At 41.9% G+C, this 25,559-nt stretch overlaps 2 protein-coding genes across 2 annotated transcripts; one reads left to right on the forward strand and one right to left on the reverse strand.

Annotated features, from left to right (window-relative positions):
• The first annotated feature begins 2,397 nt into the window (after window positions 1-2,397).
• Window positions 2,398-16,360, forward strand: LOC134455121 (phenolphthiocerol/phthiocerol polyketide synthase subunit C-like). Its single transcript, XM_063206170.1, has 6 exons — window positions 2,398-2,842; window positions 3,159-3,312; window positions 3,533-3,693; window positions 4,657-4,860; window positions 9,194-9,375; window positions 9,863-16,360. The coding sequence occupies exons 1-6, from the start codon at window positions 2,794-2,796 to the stop codon at window positions 15,365-15,367; spliced, it is 6,255 nt and encodes a 2,084-aa protein (XP_063062240.1). The 5' UTR covers window positions 2,398-2,793; the 3' UTR covers window positions 15,368-16,360.
• A 424-nt stretch (window positions 16,361-16,784) lies between these two features.
• Window positions 16,785-23,559, reverse strand: LOC134455122 (patched domain-containing protein 3-like). Its single transcript, XM_063206171.1, has 5 exons — window positions 22,840-23,559; window positions 21,807-21,928; window positions 21,457-21,602; window positions 20,062-20,372; window positions 16,785-19,732 (listed from the first exon to the last, which is right to left on the reverse strand). Exons 1-5 carry the CDS (start codon window positions 23,557-23,559, stop codon window positions 18,050-18,052), a joined length of 2,982 nt encoding a protein of 993 aa, XP_063062241.1. The 3' UTR covers window positions 16,785-18,049.
• Between the last annotated feature and the right edge of the window lie 2,000 nt (window positions 23,560-25,559).

The following is a 25,559-nucleotide window of genomic DNA, read 5'->3' on the forward strand; positions in this document are numbered from 1 at the left end:
ATGCTTCTGCACTCCACTGCACTGCACTGCACTGTACAGTACAACTATAGAACTGAAACATGTAGAGCGGTGGTGCTCAAACTGTGGTACGCGTACCACTGGTGGTACTTGAGACATCTCTGGTGGTACTTGGAATGCCATTATGAACCTCTCCTGTACTGACTGGCAAAAGTGAATATGGAAGGCCTTTACTGCGATATTCTAATGTTGGTTGTCAAGGTGGTACTCGGAGAGCTCAATATTTTCTCAGGGGGTACTTCACACAAAAGGTTTGAGAACCACTGATGTAGAGCATTCTGAGGACATGTACAATATTATGCAAAAAGGTGTAGTGGGAATGAGTTATGTTACTGTTACCACTCAAAATCTTGAAGGTTAAAAAAAGTCTTGTGGCATTTTGTTTGGGGGGGCAGGGTATGATCGACTATTCTTCCGCCCAGACTATTTATGTGCCTTGCATATCAAGAAAATGAGTCCAGGTAATGACTTACTTTCATAGTATATACCATATGAGAAGTGTTGTTCTATATAGATATTTCTCCTGTGGGTAAGGGTGGCAAAAGACCTACAGTACATGTTGTCCATCAGCTGTCAGTTTTGATAGCAGTTTAAGTACTCAATGATTACTGAGCTAACTAATACAACTTTTGACACAAGTACTAGGTGAGGACTTGTCTGCAAATAAACATTTTTTTTATCTCTGTCTTCTTACTCAACATACACTAAGAAATCATTCCCATTTAATTTGAACTGAAGCCATACTGTGGCCTACATGTAGGCCTATATTGAGTAATCTGTAATGCCATTCTAAAGATGACTGAAATGCTCTCACAATATGCACTTGTAAAAATATAGAATTAGGTGATCTTATGGGGTTCTTCATACATATGGAAAGGTCCTGTCCTTTACCCTCTCTCATACAAATAAAATACGTATATCTGTTATGGAAATTAGAGGATGGAGAACCTGCTACCTAGGGCATCTTGCACTGACACTATCCCATTCAAATCGAGCATTAGCAGCAGTCTATTCTCACCATAGTTTTAGTGTTGGCAATGCTCATTTTAATTCAGACCAAGAATCTTCTCAAATCGTTCACAATGTTTCATGTTGTCAAGCCCGTAAGCACAGACTCACCCATACTTTCACACTATGTACATTTTGTAGTTTTATCAATCTGGTCTAGCAGGCTACCCTTGCTTCATCTCTTCTGAGGACTATATTAACATTGTCAGTTAAGTAAAATGTCATGTAATAACAATGTAATGCGTTACCAACATGACATATTGTATATGACATGGTAGACATTTTTTTTCAAGGGGCACCCCTTCTAGGATGTCTTCAAATCAGTCAAGGAACACGTGTACCGAATTATATGCTTCTATCCAGCGCGTAACGATTTCTCGGCTTAGAGCCCCTACTACTATGAATCGGTGGATCTTCTCCATGTCTGCCATTTTGAATTATCAGTCATAGACATATTTGGCTGTTAAACTTACTTAAATTTGTTCAGACTAGTGAAAATTAGTGTATTGCTCACTAAATATTTATGAAGAGATTGTTCAACTTGTGAATAGACAGTATACATTTTGATGAAAATTAACAACTGAAAATTACATACTCTACCTTTAAGATTTCCAGACCTTTGAAGATTTGCAATTAACATGCCTCCATAATATCACTGCTTACGCAAAATAGTGTTACTATGCAATTTCGGGTGGAAAAGACATGCTCATTGTCTGTCTCTTTCTATGAGTGCCTGTCATCATCTCTCTCCAGTGTAAGCATGAACATAGTCCTCCTATTGTCCCTCAGAATAATGTGGAAGCTGTCCTCGAATACCCCCTCCCCCTCCCCCATTCACTGACGGTGCAGGGCAGAAGTGCCCATTTACACGGCCCCTCGGACCACTTCATTGGAGGAATATTAATTGGCCATTCTGCCTTGCCAAGTAAACAAATTGAAGAAAAATCGTGGCCGGGGGTTGAAAAGTTTACCCCATGTAATATATCAGCCGCACGCAATTGGTCACACAGTCAGTAAGCTAGTAATACGGCTGCAAGGAGATTGTAACCGTTAAGTAGCATATAGGTTGCTTTGCTGTAATGGTAGGGGGAACTAGTCCTTCCATTGTCCCCCTGCAGGTCTGTCACAACCAGGCAAGCAAACTAGGCAATTGCCAAGGGCCCCCAGCAATGACTGGTTATGTATTTGAATGGTAGCAATGACAACTTGGTGAGAGTGGCAGCACCTCCCTAATTTCAATGACTGAAATGCAATGATGCTGTTATTGAAATATCTCTTGAGGGGGGGAGGATCCCCATTCCATTGCATACAAGAAGGGGGGTAAGGGGGAGTGGGGGGTGGTAAGCCCCTCTTTGCCTAAGTCCGCCAAATACCTTCAAACGGCCCTGCTCCCATCTAGGATGCCCTCCACCGACCCTGGAAAGCATCTCCAGTGTGAAACCAGCAATTAGAGGTTTTAATTACAGGTGGCTAACTAATTGAAGAGGTATTGGTTTTAAAATAATGATTATCCCCACGGTCCCCTCTTTTCAAATGACAAAAGAGCCTTCTCCTAGACACTATCCATCACAGCGTAGAAAGGTTTATAAGGAGAGCATGACAGATGTCATTCCCCAGTGTCCTCAGAAAATGCTGCCGTGATTGGAAAAGGAGAAGAGCAAGCACATGTCTAATGCCATTTGAGTTTGTGGTAACAGAAAAACCCTGAAGACAGCTTGACTGGACAATGAAGCTCAGCATGACTAAGTGACCTGGGTAGTTGAGATCATGGATGAGGACATAGCAGTGGTTGGCATCGGATGCAACTTCCCTGGAGGTAAGAGGCACATTTCTGTCTGTGTCATGTTTAAAGAGCACATTGTGTATGCACTTCCCCCTGCCAACTATAACATGACTTGCAGCCTACACATACTCACTATAAATTGTACACTTTGTTGGTGACCAAACATCATTTCACTTGATATGACTATGTTGATAATACGTACTGTATATCACAACATAGAATTTGTTGAAAATAATTGCTTACTATTTTGATTCAGTAAAGGGTTGAATTGCTTAATTCTGAAACTGTTAGTGGTATCCATCAAATGTATCATTAGTTTATTATTATATATCTGCTTGATGTTCTTCAGGTGAAGGTTTAGACCACTTCTGGAAGGTTCTAGCCGAGGGGAAGAACTGCACGGTAGAGATTCCAAGTGAGCGATTTGACCGCTCGTCCTGGTATGATCCTGATGACAGTAGACCTGGAAAGACTCAGACCACCAGGGCTGCTCTTATAGAAGGGTAAGACATTGTTTGTTTCATGAGAAAAATGTCCTTTTCTGTGGGGAAAGAAACCTTATTTTAAGTTGTTGTCAACTAAATCCTTTGGATTTTGTTCTGATAGCAGCCTTTTACATCACCCCAGTTGGCTGCTTAAAGTCAATATAATAATATTCTAATATTAATAGACATTTACTGTAGAACTATAATATGTAGTAAGAGCTTTGTGCATTTCATTTAGATTCAATGAGTTGGACTACAAGTTCTTTGGCATCACAGAGGCAGAGACTGAATTCATGGACCCTCAGCAGAAGCTGCTGCTTCAGTGTTCCTACAGAGCACTAGAAGATGCTGGGATACCCATGGAGAAGGCCAGCGGCACCAGGACAGGAGTGTACATAGGTATTACTGAAATGTTTTGAAAATTATATTTAAAGTAACAGTATGTAAATCTCCTCTTTGACCACCTCCACCCCATTGATTGTAAGCAAATTATCTCACATAGAGAACATTAGAGACAGGGTCCACTCCTCTAAACTTGCTGACTGCTGTCACGCTGTTCATTGAAAAGACATTTAACATACTCCAAATACCATCCCAAAAGTTATTGATGTGGTTGTGTAAGGTGCTGATGGTGCGTAACTTTTGGGATGATATTTGACTTATGTTAAGACATAAATAAACAAACCATGCCCCCATTAGAATTTGAAGGATCTTGGAAAGGGCTGAGCAAAAAAAAGCCACATTGTCAGGTACTGACAAGTCAAGGGTAGCGGGAGCAATTCAACTGCATGTTGAAATTGGTCAGAATTCTCCTTTAACGACTGAAATAACTTTGGAACATTAAAAAACTATTTGGTGTTGCTTCAAAATGTTTCCAATGTAAATATACTGCACATACAATGTGCTGAAGTGTCATCTTGTTGATTAACCACTGACATTACTTGAAAAAAACAACTTAGTATTGCTTTAAAATGTTTTCAAAATAAATTGATATTATCTGCAAGTCATGGTCTCATAATACTCTGCATTTTCTTAATCAAACTAAAAGAACAGGGAGGCTTGAGAAAGAACTTTATGTTGCTTTTAAATGTTTGACCCGTAAATATTAGTCTTGTCTAGGCTATCTGAAAGTTATAATGCTTTTTCTGGTTGCATTTGTCTCAGGTAATAGCAAAAAATAAAGTGTCTGACGTGTCTGATGAAGGGCATGCTGCCCAAAACGTCACATTAAATAAGAGAAATGGGAGCTTGGTGTTTTGGGTAACATTTTTTGCTATTACTTGAGTTTGCTAGTCCAGCACCCATTTTTGAGATGGATGTGCGTGTTTTTTTGTTTCTTTGTTAAACTTGCATTTGTCTCAGGTCTAATGAACAGGGACTATGAGACGCTTGTGAACAACAGCCCGAGCACCATAACGCACTACAACGGCACCGGGACAGCCATGAGCGTGGCCGCCAACAGGATCTCCTTCACCTTTAACCTCACGGGGCCCTCCTTTGCCATCGACAGCGCTTGCTCCTCCTCTTTAGTAGCCCTTCATTCTGCCTGCCAGGCCATTAGACAAGGTACGTACAGTGTGGATAAATGCAACTATGGTTTTTTTGGAGATAACTGATAAAAGTACTGGTGCTGTTGCCTTCTACTTTTCATGGTGAAATGCAAGCATGAACGTACAATAAATTACCAATTTTTGAATAGCTTTGATTAATATTACCAAATTTAAGTGGGAACATGTAAAAAAAATAGGTGAATAAGGATATTAGGTTTGCTATTTTGAGAGGTATTAGCTATTTATCAAAAAAATTAGAGGTGATCCGATAAAAAATATGTCAGTATAGTTTTCCTTTAACCCATTTAAGCCTAAGGCACCTGCAAAAAAACTGCTTAATGCCTAAGCCCTATTTGGGAAAAGGTGCCCTCTGCCTATTAAAACCTAATATCTCAGCCTCCGAAGCACATAAAGACATGAAATCAGTTAGGACCCTCATCTTTCATTAAGATGTGTTCATTCAGCTCTAACACATCCAGATTTTAATTTAAGAAACTCAAATGTCCAGAGCCTGAATGTAGCGTATATGTCGCTCCAGGTGCGAAAGGTCAAACAACATATACGCAGCATCAGGCTAAAATGGGTTTTACCATCAATATGATTCATAGCTATCTTGCTTATATCTATAGAATATTGACTCCAAAACCTTTACTGGTCTCAACTCCATTTCATGAAAGATAATACTTCATCTCACACAGCAAGATTGACCACATCCTTTTTACGACCCAAAATCTTTGATAGGAAGCAATTTATGGAGTGGCCATCTCAGTCTCCTTAGCTTTTCTGCATCGAAAAGCTCTTGGGAATAGTGAGGAAGTGGCTCTATTCAGACAAATAGCAATAAAAAAGCAAGGAGCAGTTGGGAAGTTATTTTTGGTGTGAACAGTTCTACAAATAAAAATTGAAGATTTCAAGATCAGGAGTAAATGAAAATGTATCATAGGTCTTTGAAAATCTGTGTTTATGGGTGGTTGACGTTTAAGGCCGTAACACACTTAAAGGAGGAAATATATTCCAATTCCTGAAAAATGGGTGGAAAAATTGGGGGGGGGAAATGAAAAAAATAAAGCACTCAGTGGTTCGTGGAATTTCGCTCATTTTTGGGAAAATGTGTCCTGTGGTGTGACATCATTGGTGTGACATTTCTGTAAGATACAATAAAATGATTAACCCTATACTGCACGGTGTTGCCATATGGCAACATACCATTCTTTTGGCATTTCCTGGTATTTAAATATAAATAATAGACACTGATTGGTTTTTATATTGAAACTGTGACCATGTTTTATCCAATGATGTGGTTTCTTGACATCACCTGACACCACACACTGCCCCAGGCTCGCTCTTTCCCTCACTGTACATGAGCGTGTGTCCTTGACAGATTGCTCTGGCATTGGCCAAGATGTTTCACACTTTTTGCAATATTTACAAAATTAAAAAAAATATTGGGATGATATATAGTTAGTCATGATCTGTTTTCACCATTTGTTTTGTTTTCAACTAAAAGTATTTCTGTTTTATGTTGAAAATTAGGTATGTTGCCATACGGCAACATTGTGCGGTAATGGAACAAGACGGTCAATAGGGAAAGTGTATTGATACAAATACCCAATTCTAATTGATTGATTAATTGATTTATTTATTGATTGAATGATTGATAACTGATAATATTTATAATTAGTGTAAATGGCAGTCTGTAATGAACATTAAAAATGTTATAATAGGTGTACAGAACTGTTTTATGAGCTTTCACTCTGAGTACATGTAGAAAAGCGAACAAGGCCTATGCAGCCTCCCCAGACTGCCAGAGGAATACCAAAAAAATCCCCAAACCCCAGATTTGAGCATAAAGCTACTGTCATCTTGACCATTTGAAGCCTCCAAAATGTTTTGACTTCATGTGTATGTTATAATTAGGCTAATTAGCACACAACGTTTGTGCAAATCTGTCAACCCAATCAAAAATTATTGTACAAAGTCAACCATTTTGAAAGTCAGCCATTTTAAAAGCATAATCTCGAAATTTCAAACAGCTCATAAACCAATTATATTATTAACACACGAGATTTACTGCAAATCCAAGCACCCACTGAAAAGTTGTGGCGTAAACAAAAGGTAGGCCGTCTCGAAAGATTGCCAACTTCAAAGTCAGCCATCTTGAAATTCAGCTATCTTTAAAGCACTGGCCTCACAATTTTACATGGCTTATTTACTCATTATAGAGTGTTATCACACAAGGTTTAGTGTAAATCCAAGCATCCATTCAAAAGTTATGACAAATAAACTGTCGGTTATGTTGAAAGATGCCTGGCCCGCAAATCGGCCATCTTGAATGTCGGCCATCTTGAAAGTGTTGGCTTCCAAAATTAAATCAGTTCATGTACATATTATAGACAGTTACCATACACATTTTTTGTGCAAATCTGTGCACAGATATTGTGTTAATACCTAATATATTCATTGGTGGTTGGTCAAAGTAATACCACTGAAATACTGTTTTTCAGGGATATAATAAACAGTATTCACTTGTTCTCTCAGGGGCAAAAATGTGTTAAATAACTCCCTTGAACTGTTGGGTAAACTTTCAATGTTTTTCTGAGATAAAAACAATTATGTTTCTATAAAATAATCCATAATGTTGTATGACCCTTGTTTGGTCTTGGAGGGAAAATGTACACTGGATCCTTTCTGTAACCGCACAATGTTGCCATATGGCAACAAACCTAAAGGTACCCCCCCAAAAAACTTTTTTTTGAAAAAAAATGCAAAAATGTCTTAAGAAGTTCATTTTATGTGACAAAAACCACAGTTAGATTTTTTTCCATGATGGGATAATAATGTGTGCAGTAATCTGCGCAAACATATCCCCAATGCTCTTTCTGCTATTGTTCCTTTAACCCCCAGCCCACACACACACTACTACCCACCCGCACCCCCACCGAGTAGCATCCAACTGCAGTTTGCAGAAGTGGGCAGGTCTGGATTTCTGAGATCCCGCCCCTCCCATTTTGGATCTCGCCCCTCCTATTTTTCCTATTATAGTAGTCTGTACAGTCCCACACCATCCCGACGTCACCCTATTTGAGAATTTGCGCCAAATGTCTTCTCCGGTGAATGCATAGTCTAGGCCTACACTATTCTATGCACACAGCTTGTATCGTGTCTCGTCGTTTGGAGTGCTAATTAAATATATTTAGCCTACTAAATATATTTTTCATTTTCAATGAATTTCAATGAATTTCAATTGCATGAGTGTTTATTTCCATTTACATAGAATAATTTGTCCTTGGCCTTACTTTTCTCTTTCATAGTAAAGGAGAAGATTGAAACGGTCTCTGCAACTGCTTTAGGTTATATTGATTTAATGATAATGTTAAGCGCTGTTAGACGGTTAAAAACAAAAGATGCTAAATGTGTCAGGGTGTCAGTTTGGAAGCGGGGCAGATGCACGAAGGATAGGCCTACCAAAGGCTACTGCAATGGCCTGCTCAGAGTCCAGTCCCCAATCCTAAAGAGATTGTGGCGACAGCATCCAGGCTTTGGGACTTTGACGAATGTGCTCATGCTTTTCAATGATGGGTAGGATGTTTAATTTCGAGCGGATCACACATGGAGTAGCCTAATTCGCCACTGCACAGGCGTTTTACTGCCTACTTTAGTTTTCTTGTAGTAGCCTACCCATCTTTCGAATTTTAGAAACTGGCACCAAATATCTGGTCTTCAAACTAAGATACTAAGAAGAGACACTTAGGCTAATATTAATTCAAATTAGACCCATACTACACGTAGCTTATATTAGCTAATAATAATAATAATGGCTTATATTAATTTCCATCGGGATTAATAAATTATAGGCCTACTAAACAGGGTCTCGTGCTGTTCATCGCGCGGTTCACTCAAAGCTCCCTGCTCGTGTTTCCTACACTCACCAAACCATTATACATTAGTGGAGTAGAGAGAGTGGATCTACGATTTTATTTGTGAAAACTCTGCGTCTCTTCTCTGCACGGTGCAGTGACTTCCAGAGCTATTTTTCTTCCGATGTAGAAGCTTAGCGCTGCCGCTGAATGACAAGTGGGAGGCACTCGATGTGCTCAGGGGGGAGGAGGAAGATGTGCTCAGGGGGGAGGAGGGAGATGTGATCCAGACCTGCCCCCCACCCTGCACACTGCAGTTGAACATACTTGCCCCCACCCCCACCCACACACGCCTATGCATCGAACAGGCAGACAACTGTGATTTCACGGCATGGTTTCACTGTATTACTTGTAATAATTGTGTGAATGTGACAAATAAAAGTCATTTTTTCTTTAAATAATGATTGGACATCATATCTTTTCTGTTACCAGGTGACTGTGAGATGGCACTTTGTGGAGGTGTGAGTTGCATTCTTGAGCCGCGAGTGTTCGTGGCTCTGAGTAAGGCCAAGATGATCTCACCTGATGGCACCAGCAAACCCTTCTCCAGCAAAGCAGACGGATACGGCAGAGGAGAGGGCTGTGGAGTCCTCCTATTAAAACCCTTAAAGAAGGTACAGTTTAAATATGATGGGGGAAAACAATGTTTTTAGGCTGTATTTTCACCTCCGCCTAGGAGATTGTGTTTTTTCGGTCACATTGGTCTGTCTGTCTGTCTGTTTATCTGTTTGACAGCAGGATAACTCAAAACGTTATGAACGGATTTGGACAAAACTTTGTGAGGTTGTTGGAAATGATAAAAAGAACAAGTGATCCGGAACCAGGATTTTTAAAAAGAAATCTAGACACCTCTAGTGACCGCAAATTGAATTGTGGGACAGGGCGAATTTTGACATTCAAGTTTCTAACTCCACAAAAAGAAGGCAGAAAGACTTCAAAAAACAAAAATAAGGGTTTAACATAGTCAAATGTTCAATCAAACATCTTCCTTGGCGGAGGTCTGCACTCTCTGAGTGCATTTCTAGTTTACTGTATGTGTCTAATTTGAAACAGTTGATGTTGATGTCGACTATCTTTGCTGATTCCATGTTTCCACCTCAGGCTCTTGAAGATTTCCACTATATATGGGGCGTCATCCGCAAAACAGCTGTGAATCAAGATGGCCGCACTGTCACTCCAATCACCAAGCCATCCCTGGTTCAGCAGGAGGAGCTGCTTAGCCGAATATATTCAGCAGGAAATGACCTGGGTGTCCAGTACATAGAGGCTCATGGGACTGGAACGCCGGTAGGAGACCCGATAGAAGCAGCTAGCATCTCTAACATCATCGGCCAAGCAAGGTCTCAAGGACCGCAGATAGTCATTGGCTCTGTAAAAGGTAACATAGGGCACACTGAATCAGCAGCTGGGGTGGCAGGAATCATCAAGGTCCTTCTGATGATGAAATACCAAACTATCGTACCGTCATTGTTCTATTCAGAGGAACTTTCGAGCATTGACACCAAAGTTTTGAATATTAGGATCCCTACCAAAGCGGAAAAATGGATGCCATTACCCAATAGTGGTCGGGTGGCTGGCATCAATAGCTTTGGCTTCGGTGGTACGAATGCCCATGTTGTTATTAGGCAGTACATACAAACACCTACTTCAATACCGTCCATATCTGAGAGCAGGGAACTGATCACACTTTCAGCAATGACAGAGACGTCCCTCCGCAGGTGTATTTCAGACACTCATCAGAGGCTTAGCATGGAGGATGTGGTGGAATCTGTAAATCTAAACGCCATTGCGTATACCTCAGCTTGTAGGAGGAGCCATGTAAAACACAAGTACAGGAAAGCGTTTTTGTCCTCTTCAATTGAGGAACTAAAAGAGCAACTGAAGATGTGTCTTGATCAAAAAATCTCACCAGCCAAGCCAGACCTTAAGTTGGTCTTTGTGTTCTGTGGCAATGGAGTCACTTACAGAGGCATGTGCGAAGAGCTACACAAGACACAGCCTGTTTTTAGAGAGAAGGTCAGGGAGGTGGAAAACCTTTTCCAGAATTACAGGAGCACGAGCATCTCACAGAAGATTGTGAGTGATTATGACAACGAGGACGTTTCCAAACCAGAAGTCATTCAGCCTTTGCTCTTCGCCATTCAGGTTGCTCTTGTACATCTCCTAAAGCACTGGGGCATTAGGCCTGATGCTGTTCTTGGCCATTCCGTGGGTGAAGTCGCTGCCGCACATTGCTCTGGGTTGTTATCACTAGCAGATGCAGTCAAGGTGATCTACTACCGAAGTGTGTCACAGGGTACCATTACTGGAGGGAAAATGCTTGTGGTAGGGAACATTGCGGTGACAGACATTTTGAAAATCTTGGGCTCTTATGCAGGGAAGGTTTGTGTGGCAGCCTTAAACAGCCCTGTGTCCTGCGTATTATCAGGACACAGAGATGCCATAGACAACCTGCACCAAAAGCTAAAAGCATCATTGATGACCAAAAACCTCTTTCTCCATATACTGGATGTCCCTGCTGCGTATCACAGTCACATGATGGATCCGATACTGAGTCAGATCAAGGAAAGTATTGGCGTTCTGAATGCGAATGAAGTGGAGTGTGAACTTTACTCAACAGTCAAAGGGAAGGCTTTAAGTGCAGGAGATTTTACCACTGGTGACTACTGGGCAAGAAACATCCGCGAGCCTGTTGCTTTTCAACAGGCAATACAATCAGTGGTGAAAGATAAATCCAATGTGGTCTTTGTGGAAATTAGCCCAAGAAGAGCTTTAGAGAGGAACATCTTGGAGGTCCTGGGGAATGACGTCACTGTATTATCGACAGTGCTGCCAGACAGAAATCATGACACGCTTGTTGGCACTGTGGCTAAGCTTTTTGAGCTAGGTGTGCAAATAGACTGGGACAGTTTGTACACGGGTTTCGAAAGTGACCCTCTGGCGTTCCCCAGGTACCAGTTTGAATGTGTGAAAAAAGAGGTCTACTTTGAAACTGTGCGGCAAGGACACGATAACGTACCGCATTCTGTGCATCCCTTGCTTGTGCAAATGAGAAAAAACAGCAAAGAGTGCAGATGCTCTCTCTCATCCAATGCAGCATCCTACCTTTGGGAGCACAAAAACAAGGGTGTACCGATTGCTCCTGGATCACTGTATGTGGAACTAGCCTTCGAGGCTGCAATACAGTTCATCAGACCAAAGCAGCCTCTCTGTTCTCTACAGCTTTGCATCACTTTCAAGAGCTTGCTTGTCCTCAACCAGGTATCAAATCACGTGAGGGTGCTTCTAGAGCCATTCGATGGCAAGACTGTGTTTGAGATACACTCTGCCTCGGCAGTGCATGCATCTGGCACCATTGCCCATGGCTCGTATCCAGCAGCCCTAGAGGAGGACTCCATCAGCTATGATGCCATCTCAAAACGTTGTCCTTTGGTTATGGCAAAAGAGGAGGTGTATTCTCACCTCTCATTGGCTGGATTTGAATACGGGCCTGCATTCAGGCATTTGGATGAGGTTCTTTACGGAGGAGACCTCAGGGAGGCCCTGACAACCATCACAGTCCCTGATGTACTGCTAAGTCAACTGCATGACTACAGGCTACATCCTGCGATGTTGGACTCTTTCCTGCAGATGACTTCTGTGGTGGCTCAAGATGGTACTAAGATGGGGGCAAGGCCTTGTTTCCCCTCTGCCGTTGAAAGTGTGGTGGTCTCCAGGCCACTGCAGAGGGTGATGGTCCTGTATCTTAGGGTGACTCGGGAGACGCCTGAATTTTATGAGGTGTGTGGCTGCTTTGCAGATCCTTCTGGTCGTGTGTTGGTTGAACTGAAAGGTTTGAGGATCACGTTTGTGCAGACACAGCCTCAAGCGGTTGAATTCCTCCACAATGAATATCAAGCCAGTAGAGATGATGACGTGAGCATGGGTGGCAGACCTAAATCTTTAGTGTTTGAAGATACACTGGGTGTAGCTAAGGCGTTGAAGCCTTACTTACACCCACAATCTGCTTTTGTGACTTTCTCAAAAACAGCCCAACTTGTTCCTGCTTTGCTCACTCAGTATCTAGGGAAGGGGACCAAAGATGGTGAAACATTTACAGAGGTTCTGTATATGTGGGGAATTCAAGACTTGAGTCAACTGAGCATTGAGACCATCCTGGAGAGTTTGGTCGAATGCTGTGACCTCTACCGACAAATTGTGCTCGCTTTGAGAGACCACGGTTGTTCAGGTATCATGCGAGTGGTTACCTACAGGTCGTGTAGCCATATTGTCGATCATGTCAGTCCTGGCTTTGTTTTGTCAGGGATGACCAGAGCTCTTGCTGCAGAATTGTCGGGCTTCACTTTTCAGTTAATCGACCTTGCATCTGTGTCAAATGAGGACGTACAGATGTTGGCTTCTGTCATCAGAAGTTCTCAGAGCAACCATCACCCTGAGATCATGATAAGGAAAGGAGATGTTCATTTCGCCACCATTGTAAGAAGTGATGCTCATGATTCTGCATTTACAGACACAGATCTCAGGCCTTTGCCTTTTCAACAACTTACCTTGCGGACCACAGATCCATACACAATGTGCAATTTAGCAGCTATGGTTAGTACATATGAAATCTCAATTGAGAATAACGCTGTGGAGATAAAGCTTGATAAAATGTGTGTTCATTCATCAGACTATTTCCCAGTCAGTAGCTCTGACTTCCAGTTTGGTGGGACAATGTACTGGTCCAAGCACTCCAATCAGACTCACAAGGTGTTAGCGCTAGACTTCAATGGCATCGTCATAGCCGTGGGGAAGAACGTACGCAAATTAAAAGTGGGAGACCACATTTCCACTTGCTTCCCTGTAACTGCATCCTCTAAGATTGCACTTCCTGAGGAGGTATGCTACAACACCGCAAAGCTTCCGTTTTTGAGAGATCTCCCTTGTGTCTCGTACTTTGTACTTATAAGAGAAATATATGAAGCCATCACACCCAAAGGCAATCTGAAAACGGCCGTTATGATTCTTTCTTCTGCTCCCGGTGATTTGGCAAAAATACTACTTGAGGTTGTGAGAAGCAAGTTAGGCAAAGCAACTATTCAGACTGAGATAAATGACAAGGAAGCTGACTGTGCGGTAATCATTCTGTTACCTCCTTATGAACAGTCTATGGTCATCAGCGCAAGCAGCACGTCTTCACTGAAGCACATTGTAGTGGTCTGTGATGACACAATGGCCTTGCCTTTACACACTATTCAACAGAACAATCAAAGTGCCTGTGTCCATGTTGTGAAAACCTCTACTGTTTTTCAGAAAGCCAGGCTCCGAAGTCAGGGTCAAGATCTGGAACACTGGCTACATGGCATTGCTCTTGGTAAGACTGGTAGGACCATACATGCGATCACTTCTCCTGGTGCAGTCCTTCCTGAGACCACAGAACGTAGTGATTGTTCTCGCTCATACTTTAATATGGAGAACATCTCTTTGATTGAATGCACCAAGAGTGGTCGTTGGTCAGGTCATGTCGGAACTAACGTCCCTTTGTTATTTCCTCAAGTCTCACAGCTGTTCCAAAAGAAGAGCGTGTATGTCGTGTCTGGAGGCCTGTCGGGCCTGGGTCTAGAGACTGTGAAGTTCATTGCTCACAGAGGTGGAGAGTGCATCGTGTCCCTCTCCAGGAGTTTGCCGTCAAGTGAGACTCAGCACAAGGTTAGTGCACTGCAAAGGCAGTGCGGCATTTCTGTGGTGACTTTCCAGTGTGATGTGTCATCAGTGGAAGACGTAGTGAAAGCTTTCTCGGACATAGGTCAGAGATTTCCCTCTTGTGCGATCAGAGGTGTGTTCCACAGTGCAGCTGTGCTCCATGACGGGTTGATAGAGGCTCTGGACCGTTCACACTTCAAGAAAGTTCTGACTCCAAAAGTTAGTGGAGCCTTAAACCTGCACTACGCCACGCTACACTGTAAGCTGGATTATTTTGTTTGCTATTCCTCCATCTCGTCATTCTTGGGAAATGCCTCTCAGACTAACTATGCTGCTGCCAACTCGTTTCTAGACATGTTTTGCCATTACCGCCGCAATCTTGGACTTGCTGGGCAGTCCATCAATTGGGGCCCCCTTAATTTGGGTCTCCTACTCAACAAAGTCAACTTTCAAAGGTTCCTAGAGGCAAAAGGGCTCGCAATCCTGGAGGTCTCAGAGATACACAAGGCCTTGGAACAATGCTTGTTGACAAACAATGCGCAGCAGGTTGTTTGCAAATTCAACTTCAAAAACTTGCAGAACCACGTCCTATCTCAGAATGCATCCCTCAGGGTACGCCTGTCACCTCTTGTAGAACAGGAACTCAAAAAGGGTGGAAAAGGGACAGAATCAAAGGTTCCCCTTGAAAGCTCCGTGGAGGATTATGTTAAACGTCTGCTTTGTGACCTGAGCAATGTTGACACTGGTGATATCAAGGAGGACAGTACACTTCATTCTTTTGGTATAGATTCAATGTCTGCCATGACTATGCAGAACCGCATGTTTCAAGACTGGGGTGTAACAGTGCCACTAGTGAAGATACTGGACCCCAACAGCACCATGTCCAGTCTGGTTATGATGATAAAGAGGAGAGATGATGTGTGAATTGATATCCAATCTGTAGAGTAGGTTTTGTGTTCTGGACTAATTTCCCATTCAAAACATAAATAGATGTACAGATGTGGTGTAATGGTTAAGAAGTTGGACTGTAGATCACAGGGTTGCAGGTTCAATCCCCACCCTTACCAATCCCTTCCTACCTCCATGGCTGAGGTGCCCTTGAGAAAGGCACCTAACCCCACATTGCTCCAGGGACTGTAACCAATACCCTGTAATATCTATAAGTTGCTTTGGATAAAAGTGTCAGCTAGGTGTAATGTTATGTAGTAGATGCTAATACGCCACACATCAAGACATTACAAAGGACAAATCGATGAGCAATGACTTTACAGAATATTAGGCAAATATGTACACATGTGTAGGTGTTTAAACAACAAATGCCCCAATACCTCCTAATGTAAAAAGATTGAGTACCGGTAGTCAGTTTGATGTTTCCAAGTTAAGGCAAAGGTCACCAAAGGGCACATTGGCATGCAGTCCTGCACGTTCAGTAATTGAAAGGTAAATATATTTGCTGAATATATTCTTACTGCAAAAGATGATCCATGGAGACTTGTGCATGCATGGAAGGCAGGAAACATACTCTCTTCACTTATAAATCAGCAATGGGAATATCTTTATCTTTATCTTTGCCTTAAATGTGTATTTATTTGTCTCTGTACATTACAGGTCTAGATATTACCTAGATAAAACTGCATATTTTAGAAGGTTATGTTCACACTGGCGTTTTCAATGGCATTAATTGATTCTCCTGTCTTTTATTGCATCTAATCTAAACAGCATCATATTTGTATGAATAAATCACTGATTATGTGTTAAGAATTATGATTATGAATTAGGACAAATATGACAATACACTGTATGACTTGCTTCATATTCACATTGCTTTCACTGATGTTTTGATGCACAACAGTCTTTTTTGTGCAGCGGTAAACCTCTTATGTGTATAAAATGGTATGTTGCTCAAGCACTGCCAAAAGCAAGCAGATTGTACAATAAACCTTTGTTGTGATTCTGTGGTGGCTGTGTGAAAAAGTAAAGTCCTAAACTTGTAAACCTGTGGTATGATTCTTTGAATATATCTGGCCACTTGGGGTCACATCTTTGTCATTGAAGGTAATGGTGAATATCTTTGAGGCTAGTACCACTAAAGTCTACCATTCAGATCAAGCTAAGCACTTAAATCCTCCAAGGATACTTAACAGTACCACAATTAGTTTTTAACCAGGTTTACAGGCGCATTGTTGGGAAAGGGGAAACAATCGTGTGCATACTTTCATATACACACGGAAATTTCATATACACATTTTTCATACACACACACACACACACACACACACACGTCGACACGAACACAGATATTCAAAGCACATGCCTGTTAAAAATGCTGCTTTTATCATAACAATATGAAGTTTAATATTGAACATAGACAACAATGTATGACACTGTTTTTTTACACTGTTTTTTACTCGAGTAATGGCATATTGGCATGGGAATATACTATGCAACTCCCTCTGCTGGTATGGCCTGCTATTAATTCACCCTTAATCTACCTAATCCGGTGCAAAGTAGTGGATGAAATGAACTTTGTTCAAAGATATCCCCTCAGACTGTCGACTGGTGGAAAGCAGAGAGGAAAGTATAATACCAGGCACACATTTTCATGCTCCTTAAAGCAACAGTGAGTAGGTTTTTTCTTTTTTGCTATTCGGTCATCCTACTGGTTGGACGCAGAATTGTCTCTCATGAGGATCTACAGGTACAGTATAGACAGACTGCCCTCCAAACATGCTTAGTGTGGCTCCACCCATGAAGAGAGGGAAAGGACATTTAAAAGTGACTTCCGCTGCATTATACATTGATGAATCATTGAACCTGACTTGGAAACATTACATTGAGGTTGAAAAAAACTACTTAGTGTTACTTTAACATCAAGAGGACCAAACAATGTCCTACTGTACATCCATTCAGTTTCCATCCTTTTAAATACATCTACTCCACATAAATGTCACATGATGAGTTAAAAATAAACAAAATAAAAAGTTTAAGCAATACAAACAATAATGTTCTTTTGGAAATATCATTAATTGTTAAGTTATTCGTAACAGCTAAATGGAAAAAGAGCCTTGAAAAATAGTGTTACACATTAAACACACTTGTATTTTTTTTTTTTTTTTACACATGTACAATTTCACATTTTTAACCCCTCTTTCCTCATGCACACCCTAAGATTGTTTCAAAACACAAACATGAGACATGGGGAACCTCTGGCCCAAATGCCAAGCCAGGCTTCTTAAATACTCTGGCCAACTCTTTTGTCCCAAACAAGCATTCACAAAGGACCTGGCAGGAACACTGAAACCGCCGGGGAAAATGGAGGCCAGGTTTTATAATATACTGACCATGGTTTATCACAAACCAAACCGAAACAGACAAACTGTTTCCACCATAAAGAAATGAAAAACAGTAGTATTATTACCAGTACTATTTTTTAAGAGTTTTGTGCCCAGCAATCATGTAATGTTTGTGGGTTAACAAAACACTGTTTGCTCTGTGCAAATGTTGTGTGTTGTGGTTTTTTTTTTTTACCACTCATACTTGCACAACAGTAAGTAACTTGCGTAAACATTATCTCACATGTAACAGTGTAAAAGGGGTCTTCATTAATTAATTAATTGATTCATTGCTGGTGACCTCAGAGCAGTTGGTTGAAGCGGGGGTAATTCCTTCGTGCAGGTTATTCCCTGTAACACAGTTATGGTCCTCCTGAGAAGCCTGCTTTTGTGGGCAGGTCTCAGATGCCAAGGCATTGTTGCTGGGTGTGTGCATGTGGACATCATACGTTTCACCATCCACCTTGAACATAGGGACAGTGCTCGCGAGGCACACTTGATCCGTGGGAGGAGGCTGGTTGTTAAGTGTCACAGACCACACTACAGGGTTGGTTGGAGATTGACAGACCTGGTTGTTGCTGTCTGACAAAAACGTGTGATTGACATAGATCTGCTTGTCCTTGTCGTCGTCCTCCCCGCCACTTTTCTGCGGGCACATGGCTTGGCTGTTGCCCATTGCATGGCTCTCTTGCTCGGTCTCTTTGGTGATCTTGGCAGGCGATTCACGTATGCAAAGGTCGAAGAACGTGAGGAACACCGGTATGAACATGATTCCGTGAAACAGGCCGAAGAATATTACCAGGAACATGATTTTGAAGAAAGTCCTGAAGATGTAGTTCTTGGACGCAGAGAGCACCACCACCCCTAATATGGTGGACACAGCACCTTGAACTATGGGGTAACCGAGGTGATAAAGTGCCTCGACAGCCTTGTCATTGCCACTGCCCCTCTTGCTGGAGACAAAAGCGTAGGAGATGTGCGCAGAGAAATCCACAGAGAAGCCGATGCAGACCACGAGGATGATCATGGAGATGGCGTCGAGGTTGACATCCCACAATGCCATGAACCCTGTCACCCCTAAGATGACGGAGGCAATGGAGAATGTCACCCATAGAGAGCACAATGGGTTGGGGATTAACAATAGAGAAATCACCAGCATCACGGCCGTGGTCACTCCCACGTTCTGAATGGTGTTAGTGATAATGACGGCATACTGGTCGTGATAGATGAACGCAGGGTGGTACACCATTAGGGGAACCGGGCACTTCTTGGCGGTGTCGCGCAACTTGTTGAGCATGTTCATCTCATCGATGGCGGTGGATATGTTGACGGTCTGGATGAAGAAACGAGAGGCGTGAATGGAGTTGTTTGTGATGTTGATGTCTTGCTTGAAATCCGAGTAGAACCTCAGGAACAAGCCGAGGTTTTTCTTGAACACGTCCTCGGCGGTCAAATTCAGCTTGGTGTGATATCCGTAGTATTTGTACGATTTCAACCAGGAGGTGAAAATGTTCTTCTCGATGAACGACAGGCTTTTGAAGTCCTCCACGCACGTCTCCAGGTCGGACATGTTTTTCTCGTCCCAGTAGGCAAACTCCTTGTGTATGACCACCATGATGTTTGGTCCGTACTCGGAAAAGTACTCCTTCTCGTCGTTGTAGTACTTAACCACGTAGGAGTCGTCGGCTGCCAGGTTACGCAGGTCGATGCCCTCCTGGATCTGGAAGCATCCGTACAGGCTGACGCTCAGGTACGTGGCGTAGAGCAGAATCACCAACGCCTTGCTGCCCGACTTGGTCAGGAAAGGCCCGTAGTAGTTCTTGAAGAAGTGGTTCATGGGCTGGACCTCCTCCCTGCCCGTGTGCTGGTCGTACGCTCCCCCTACACAGCACAGGTTGAACCATTTGTTCTCTTTCTTGGCCTTGGATTCTCCCGTCGTCGGGCCTGCCTCGGCCACCTATGAAGAGAATGAATACCTTTTATTATCACTGTTCGCATGCACGTACTGCATGACTTACACTAGACATATTCACAACAAGAATGAAAGCACTCGCTCAGGGTAGACATTAAAGGGATATGCTGTTCAACACAGTGGGATACAAATTACAAAAGATTACAGATTACAAAAGGTATATATTTAACAAATGAGGATAAGAAAAGAATACAAAACTATGGCAAAAGAGAAACACACACATACATACACACATGCATGCGCACACACAGACAGACAGACACACACACACAGGTTATTGCACACACTCTCGTGTTCAAGTGTAAGGCACTCACCTCCTTGCAGGTCAGCCAGTGCTTGTTGCTATTCTCTCTGCGTCCGTTGAGCACTAGGAAGGCCCCGAAGAAGGTGATGCTGTAGGCGTAGCAGAAGAGGATGGCGGCACTGGTGTAGAGGCAGAATGACTGCACCGAGCGGAAGGGGGTCATCAGGCCGATGTAGAAGGCCAGCACGTCCGTCAGCGTGGTGATGGTGATGGAGACGGCCGCCTCCTTGTAGGTCTTGGCCAGCCGGTCCTCCACCTTGTCGTGCACGTTGGTCTGCTGCCAGCAGGAGATGAGGATGAACATGTCGTCCACTCCGATACCTGGGCAGGCAGACAGACAGAGAGACAGACAGACAGACAGATCAAATTAAAAACAAAAAACTTCAAAAGAACAAAGTTTAGAACTGTTCGCTCTAAATAAATGGGCAGAAAGTCAAACAAGTGTGCGGTAAACTTTCTAAATGTAAACTTTCTCTAAACGTTCTTTTGAAGTATTGAGCACTCCAACACACACTTTTTGAAGTATTGAATACCCCTGCGTTTACCAGCACCTAGAAGCTGTGCATGGATCTTTAAACTTTTAAAACATAAAAAGCATATTAGGACTGCATCCATTACACAAAAATCGGAACAAAGTTTATGGAGCTGAGGGTGTGCTTGTCATTGACTCTTAAAAAATGCTGAATGGATGAATAAATTAATACATCTTTCAGTGCATATGACAACATCCAGTACATAGAAATTGGTCATCCAAATAAACAACCCCTTTACCCAGAAATCATGTCCAAAGTCTGTTAGAATGACATGATGGCAGCATCTATCACAGATTAAAACATAAATTAATCAAGATACCAGTGATTGTGGCAGCATGCATTACATAAAAGAATGAATGCAAACCCATAGCATGACTGTTGTTGCTGGACCAAAAATATCAAATTGAAAATGAATAATGAAGGCGGTATTGGTGTCCAGACCTTTATTACAGTTACACTTTTGTTTACTGTCCATGTTACATTAGTTAGATACAATGTAACAACAAGGGTTGGGACCCTTTGGGGGCTCGTGGAGGAACTGCAGGGGGTCCACAGACAGAAGGTACTTGAGAAAATCACAGGTTAAGATGGAACTTAATTCCATCTAATTCCATGGATAATAAATATATTTACTTTTCCTGTGGATTTCAAACTAAAATTGAGCAATACTAATGGGCCAAAAGTGTTTTGCGTTTGAAATATAACAGGGCAAGGGTTTCGATAAAATTATCTAAGTTTGAAAAGGGGGTCCTCCCAGCAGACAAAAGCTTAGGAACTGACTGCTGTAAAGTGTTGCCATTATTTATTTTAAGAACCCATTACATAGAAATGAAACACCGAAAAAAACAAAAAGCTTAGCAAGACATCCTCACCCAATATGAGAAAAGGAGAGTTGGCCACGGTCATGACAAAGGGGACTCCTATGTGGAGCATCATGCCGAAGGAAGACAGCACTGCCAGACCAGCGGAGAGGACACCAAAGGTGGCCACCCATACTTTATTCCTCACACAGTCAAACCTGTAAAATAATAACATAAAAAGAGATCTTATTGATCTTGCAATAACACACTTTTGCCGATGGTGTGAAGGAACTCAGGTGTGTGTGTGTGTGTGTGTGTGCGCGCGTGAAAACATATACAGTAGATGAACCCTATAGGAGATTACCGACTGAATGTAACTGTGTACATGTGATTATGTCAGTGAAGTGCAAAACGTCTCGTACCTTAAGCAAGAGAGAATAGAAAACACAATGGCGATGACATAGGTGATGGAAAACAGCGGGATCACATCCTTTGTGTTTGCCTCAAACTCCACCTGTCTTGACAATGAGGTTGAGTAGGTAACCTGCAAATACAATTCAATGTGGTATTGTAAAAGTTTACTGGTTTTGCATGGACTGTTATATTTAACAGTGTTATTCAGAGGACACAGCTCTGAATTAGGAACACATTTTGTAAAAGACGGGTTTAAAAAATGCATTTCCAAAAATGCACAGTAAACAAAAATAACAGGAATTATATTCTATGCATATGGATATGCAGTACAACACATATCTGAACCAATGAATCCTAAGTTGTAGAAATACTTCCGTTATTAGACTTACCACCACAGAGTTACACAGCATTGAATGGTAGTAATTGTTAGGGAGCTGGACTTTGGATCAGAGGGTTGCAGGTTCGAATCTCACCCTAGCTCTGTCACCATGGCTGAAGTGACCTTGAGCAAAGCACCTAACCTCACATAACTCCAGAGACTGTGCCAATTCCATGTAAATGACTTTAAGTCGCTTTGGATAAAAGCGTCAGCTCCGCTAATTGTAGGCTAATGTAATGTAATGAATGGATGAATGATATATAGGCATGCATTATGATTAGCACCAGCACGCTCTGCATGGTGGCGAGCAGGCCAGCTGACTGTGCGCGCGTCGGCGGGTGAGCAATAATTAGTTCAAGTATGCGCAAAGCCATAGACTAAAGTAATCCATTTGCGCCAGAGCACCGGCCGTCACCGACAAAAGCCGGCTGCCCAATGCTGCCTTAAACAAGAGGCTGATAGTATCCACTGCATGTTAATTAACTCATTTGGTTTCTCCGTTTCTCTTGTCCCGTTAACAACTTGGAAAAAGTAAATAATACGATGCATCAGCGAAGGACGCTTTTGAGCATCACGTGCGTAAAACTGACACATTTGCTCCAAGGTCAAAGCACAGACTGTAAGATAATGTAATTGACAATGAAATAGTTAATCTCACTCACCTTAACAAACGTGAGATTCAGATTGGTGTTAAACTCCTTGAGAAATCCATTGAGCCACAAATCTGTCCTGGAGCGGTTGCCGTGCTTGAGAAAGTAAAACAACCGCACGGCCTTTGCGCTCTTGATGACAGTCGAATTGAGCGTTACTCCACCGACAGAATATCCCAGAAACACACTAGTAAATCCAAATCGAAGAAAAGGAAAAGTGAGTTCGGTCCGTTCAATCTTGTCCCCATAATAATGTACGACGTCTAGTATCTTATTTGGCATGCATTTGTTAAATTTCCTGGCACACAGCCCATCATAAGTTAACACTTCATCACCCATGGAGACGTTCAGCTCTCTCAGTTTTTTGTCCAACTTTAGTATTTCATTGAGAGCATCTTGAGTAAGGATGTTGGGTGACTTCGAAACCGCAATGAATGACGCGTATACACCATCCGTGTACAGCCTCTGGTTGGAAAAGACGGAGTCGTTCTGCGGAAAGTTTTCCTGAACAAACAGTCGCTCCAATTTAGCCGGGCCATTAACAGGTGTAAACTGCTCCTCGATGTCATTAGCCTCGCGGTCTTCCAGAAAGTAAAATCCGCTGCCCAAACAAGCAGAAATAAATAAAGGACATAAGAAGAACCACCACGGATGTCTCCCCACAAAACGTCCGAACTTCATGAATCCAATGGAGATTGGTCTCTCCACGCAGTCTGTATTGCAGCCAGCCATGATCCCCGCCGGCATGCAGAAAAGGAGGGTGGAAGAAAAGAGCACAAATAGAGTCGAACTCAGCTTTCGTCTTACATTGAAAAGCTTACATTGAATCTACCAAAAACGATTCCAGGATTACCGAGAAAGATCCCCCAAAAGAAAATACTCCAAAAGTTTTATTTTAGCTTACAGCTATATTGTACCTGAGCCCCGAGCGCATAATGCATTAGCATATCCTCCTGACTCACTTGCGCGTAATTCACATCAGGGCGACCACTCAAGGAAAGTAGAAGAAGTGTCGCAAAGACTGAAAGCAGCACTCATAGGGCACAGTCTGGCCATGTTAATTATTCCCATCAGAACTATTTGAAACAAGCTCAATTGAATTAATACGTTTTAAATGGCATTAAAACCAGTGAAACACTGGTGACATAAATGGGTTCTCAAAGCAAACTTTATCACAATGTAAAAGTACACTGTAAAACTCTGACATGTCATTTCACCACTGTTAACCCCTTGAATGGTGTATGTTTTTTTTTTATTTTTTATTTTTACATTAGATTGTGATGATCTGCTGCATGCTGTACATAGGTGTTGTGATTTATAGGCTGCATAGTCATTAAGATAGCCTACTGTATTTTGCTTGGCATAATAGATAAAACATTTTATTAGTTATTTGACTGAAATATTTTGAGTTAATTTTGTAAAATAAAACATACTCACGGTTGGACTTGGGATATCCACAGTCCATCCTTTGGGTTACTAGCAAAATAATGTTGGTTGATGGTGGTAAGGAGGACAGCTAATGACTTGGGTGTCCTATTCTCACCGCAAAACTATGTCATTCAATTAGTGCACTTGCATTGAAGCGCTCCATAATTGTTCCCTCAAACATGATTGGGCAATGTATTCCAGGGGCCCCTGGTGAGGCCTTAATTACTCTCGAAAGAGATGCATGACACTCAAAAGGAAGAAAAAATGAAAAAAAACTTTCCAAACCTATTACATATTTGGGTAAACTGGCAAGAGGTAATGAGGTAAAGTCTCAGTTGAGGCAACTCTGCTCTCTGGCAAAATTGTATACTCTTTATAGGCCTACTATATTTTGGTAAATGAAAGGTTTGCAAGACCATTAATATTTTGCTGGCAAAAGGTGCCATTTGAGCTTGTTCATTTCCCACAGATCACAAGAAGGCCGAACACTTTGATTTATGCAGCTTAGACATTGCCATCTTGTGGCCTAGAAACTCACCTACATCGTGGGTGCGAGGAATTTCACAAAACTAGTGAAAAATGAGAAATGAGAGAAGTGAAATTAAAGCTATTTTTTTCTTCTGCATTTTTCATCATGACACTTATACAAACTATATATATATATATATATATATATATATATATATATATATATATATACAGTTGAGGACGATATTATTAGCCTCCCTTCTGAAATTAGACATTTCTCTTGATTTCTCAGTGACAATGACCATTATGAACCGTTTCTGTTACTCCGGAAACAAATACACTGATGGAGACAATGTCCAATGAGTTGAGTTTGCATTTTTCTATCGTTACAATGACTTTAAACAAAAAAGGGCAAAAATGACAAGGCCAAAATTATTAGCCCCCTGATCATTAATAGTCAATATGACGCCATTTATGAACTAAAACTGACAACAGGCACTTTGATCAGTTGTTACCTAGGTTGGCACATGCCCCACTAGGGATTTTGGCCCATTTCTTCACTGCAAAGTTTTCTAGCTGGTCCAAATTGCATGGATGCTGAGCATAGACATTTGCCACAGACTCTCAGTGGGATTGAAGACTGGACTATGAGCGGGTCATTCCAGTATCATGGTTTTAGTGTCCTTGAAGAACCTCTGAACTAATTTAAATGTTTACTTTGGGTTACAATGTTGTTGGAGGACCCAGCAATCCAGATCCAGACCCAGACTCCCTGTGTCTGAGACTGAATAACAGTCTAAAAACTTGATGCTCCCACCACTATGTGTAACTGTGGA

The sequence above is a fragment of the Engraulis encrasicolus genome, chromosome 9, assembly GCF_034702125.1.
Source record: "Engraulis encrasicolus isolate BLACKSEA-1 chromosome 9, IST_EnEncr_1.0, whole genome shotgun sequence".
Lineage (NCBI taxonomy): Eukaryota > Metazoa > Chordata > Actinopteri > Clupeiformes > Engraulidae > Engraulis > Engraulis encrasicolus.

Bases quoted from the DNA above. Each gene is read 5' to 3' on its own strand.
- LOC134455121 (XM_063206170.1), top strand. From the start codon at position 2,794: ATGGATGAGGACATAGCAGTGGTTGGCATCGGATGCAACTTCCCTGGA. The intron at 3,694-4,656 runs GTATTACTGAAA...CATTTGTCTCAG, and splicing joins CAGGACAGGAGTGTACATAG to GTCTAATGAACAGGGACTAT. The intron at 9,376-9,862 runs GTACAGTTTAAA...TTTCCACCTCAG, and splicing joins TATTAAAACCCTTAAAGAAG to GCTCTTGAAGATTTCCACTA.
- LOC134455122 (XM_063206171.1), bottom strand. From the start codon at position 23,559: ATGGCTGGCTGCAATACAGACTGCGTGGAGAGACCAATCTCCATTGGA. The intron at 21,929-22,839 runs GTGAGTGAGATT...TTGTATTTGCAG, and splicing joins TGAATCTCACGTTTGTTAAG to GTTACCTACTCAACCTCATT. The intron at 20,373-21,456 runs GTGAGGATGTCT...CTGCCTGCCCAG, and splicing joins CTCTCCTTTTCTCATATTGG to GTATCGGAGTGGACGACATG.